Source organism: Trypanosoma theileri (assembly GCF_002087225.1).
Source record: "Trypanosoma theileri isolate Edinburgh chromosome Unknown TM35_Tth_29_V1, whole genome shotgun sequence".
Classification (NCBI taxonomy): Eukaryota; Euglenozoa; class Kinetoplastea; order Trypanosomatida; family Trypanosomatidae; genus Trypanosoma; species Trypanosoma theileri.
In genome coordinates this window covers 192918-195948 of record NW_021639871.1, presented here as the reverse complement: position 1 = coordinate 195948, position 3031 = coordinate 192918, and the positions used below count along the sequence as shown (strand labels likewise).

The 3031-nt window shown below is 42.0% G+C and overlaps 1 protein-coding gene across 1 annotated transcript; it reads right to left on the bottom strand.

The window, feature by feature from the left end:
• Positions 1 to 157: 157 nt before the first annotated feature.
• On the bottom strand, positions 158 to 2641 carry TM35_000291710 (uncharacterized protein; the record flags this gene model as incomplete). Its single annotated transcript, XM_029028328.1, has 1 exon — positions 158 to 2641. One exon carries the CDS (start codon positions 2639 to 2641, stop codon positions 158 to 160), a length of 2484 nt encoding a protein of 827 aa, XP_028880355.1.
• Positions 2642 to 3031: the final 390 nt, after the last annotated feature.

Below are 3031 nucleotides of genomic sequence, written 5' to 3'. Positions count from 1 at the left end.
AAAAAAAAAAAAAAAAAAAAAAAAAAAAAAAAAAAAAAAAAAAAAAGAAAAATGAAACAAAAAAGACTATACTGGTCTTTATTTTTCTCTTTTTTCCTTTTGTTTCTTCTTCTTCTTCTTTCCCCATCCCCTTCTTTTTTTTTTTTTTCCTTTTCCTTTATAGTTCCACTGCGGCAGCCTCACTCGCCAACTTCTTCAGCGATGCCTCCAACACTCCACATCTTCCTGCAAAGCGGCGTAGAATCACATTCTGTGTATAAAGTACACGGGCCTCACTAAGCAGTTGTTGCACTTCTGCATTATCATCACTAAGTGCTCTGTGGTCCTCCCACAGGTGCTTCTCCAGTTCATGTTCCACCCCAAGATGAAGTCGAGGTACACTTGGCGGTAATGTTAACAAGAGAGCTTCTGAAAAATTACTTAAAGCTCGATTAACAATAGCGGAACTGTTACTATTAGCGCCACCTCCACCACTTCCACTAGACTTTTTACCATTTGTACTACCAACTGGAGGGGGTAAAAACCATCCTGCCTGTACAGATAACTTGAGTCGTTCACAGTGAAATGGTATACATTGAACTTCATCTTTTACAGCTTGATAACTAACTTCCGCCATAGCATCTGCTGTATTTTGTTGTTTACGATTTTTAACCCCAATTCGTCTTTTGCCTTGCATAACTTTTTTACCTTCCATATCCCCAGCTTGTGAAGGATCCACTTCTCCCTGTGAAGTTCGTCCATCATGTGTTAACGCCTTTAGTTTGTCTAACAACAATGTTGCCTGTTTATCCACACGACGAAGTGCCACTACCGCATTAAAGTATGGTACATTCATCTTGGCTTCACTGATGAGATACTCATGAAGTTGCTCTCGTCGTACCTGCTCTAGTATAGTATCATACCAGAATGGAGATGCAGAAGGGAGTGGAGGACGAGATATCAACATTGATGCATCAGCATCACCAACATCCACTTTTCCCTTTTCAGAATTGTTATCGGTTTGCACTAATAAGGAAGAAGAGGAAACACCATCAACACCATCATCAACACCAGTAGCATTACATGATGATGGTGAATAAGAAGAACAAGCTAGAGAAAGTGCTGTTTCTCCCCATTGTTGTAGGATATCTACTCTATGTCGAGTAAGTACCACATCTTCGTTAGTCTCATTTGTAATAGGTGTGAGTTGACTATCATCATTCTGGTTTAGTTTCTGTTGCCTCTGCGTAAGCCATTCCTGCCGTTTTCGCTGTGCGGCGAGAATGGGATGTTTCTCCAATAAAGAACACAATGGGTGCGTTGATGTCACTACCCGTTCTTCCATCTGCTTTTTCTTTACGCCGCTTGTCTGACTAGCGGAGGTGCTATCATGAGAAAGAGTGGCCTCAACTCCTACAGTATCTCCCTCAAGAAGTCCTTGTAATAAATGAAGTCTATTACGAAGAACCGCCTCTGTTACGAGTCTATAGCGTTCCATCATCACTTCCACAGGTGGAGTTACTGTTGTTGTTGTTGTTGTTGTTGTTGTTGTTTTCTGCAGATCTCTCGCAGGGGCTACACCATTACTATCAGCATACTTCCAACGATCTGCAACCACCGCAAAGTTACCAAAACGTTCATACAAGGTAATAAGTTTACATGTAGATGTAAAGTCAAAACGCCAGGGTAACATCATCATCTTAGCATTCGAGTTATGTTTCGCATGAGAGACAAATACGGGTTGATAAATATCCGCATCCAAACCCAAAGTGGTGTATTCTTCTTCCGTTAGAGTGAAGAAGGCAAAGGGAGATGCGGTGACGGGTGCGTTTAATACAGAGAGTCCAGCCTCTGCAGGGGCTGACAAGGCATATGTAATCCACGAAGCGGGGAGATCCTTTCTCCTGCATTCTTCGGTATAACTTCTCTCTACCCCATCACCACAACCCTCTTCCACATTTACTTCAGCTGTTGATTGTTTTTCTTTGTGTTCTTCTTTGTGTTCTTCTTTCCCTTCTTGTTGTGTTGGTTGTGATGAAAGAAGAGATGTTAGGGCATTCTCCACATGTTGTGCATCTGCTCGTACCCAACGATTCCCACATCCACTAATCCGCAAAGACGGCATCTCCATCTTCACTAACGGATTAGACACCTCACACTTCTCTATAGTATTTGAAAACGGCTTTACTGTAACTTGCCGATTCTGCACAAGTGACCAGCGATGCATGGGTGGCACTAAAGCCCCATTATTCACATTCTCACCATTCACAGTATCCATTGTGGTTCCTCCCACCGCTGTGGAAACAACTACTCCAAACATATCGGGAAGTGCAGGCAATCCATGTGCTTTACTTCCACCACCGCTACCACCATCAGCCGCCGCTGCCGTTGCTGTTCGCTGCCCTGCCGCTAACGCCTGTTCCAAATGATGAAGTTCCTCTTCACTACTGAAGATGCGATGATCGTGCATAAGCCGTGCGGCTTCTCCTTTCATTCCCTTCAATCGTTTTCCATCACGATCGTACAAATAGGAATCGCGTGGACGTTTTAATCCTGTTGTTGTTGTTGTTGTGTTGCCGCTAATGTTGTTTCCATTACTACTGATGGATGTTGTTGGGGGCCCGGGATGGAGAATGGATGCTGCCACCCACTGATCTCCCATTTAGCTACTCTCTTTTCTCCTTTCCTTTCGTTGCCCCTTTCACTTCTAATTGGTGAATACAGGAAAAGAAAAGAAACAAAAAGAAAAAAAAAAAAAGAGAGAACGAGAAGGGGGGAAAAGGATTAGACTGCTTTTTTCTATTTGAACCAATATCCAATTAGAGTGTATTTTTTATTTATTTATTTATTTATTCCTCTCCTCATCTCTACTGTTAAACGTAGAAGGAAATATATTACCTTCTTTTACACATACACAACAAAGCCACTCTCTCTCTCTCCCTGTTTTCTTTTTTCCGCTCCTACCAATACTTAAATTCAAACACCACCACTGCCACCAACAACAACAAGAAGAATTTTAGCAAAAGCAACACAGAACGAAAAAAAAAAAAAA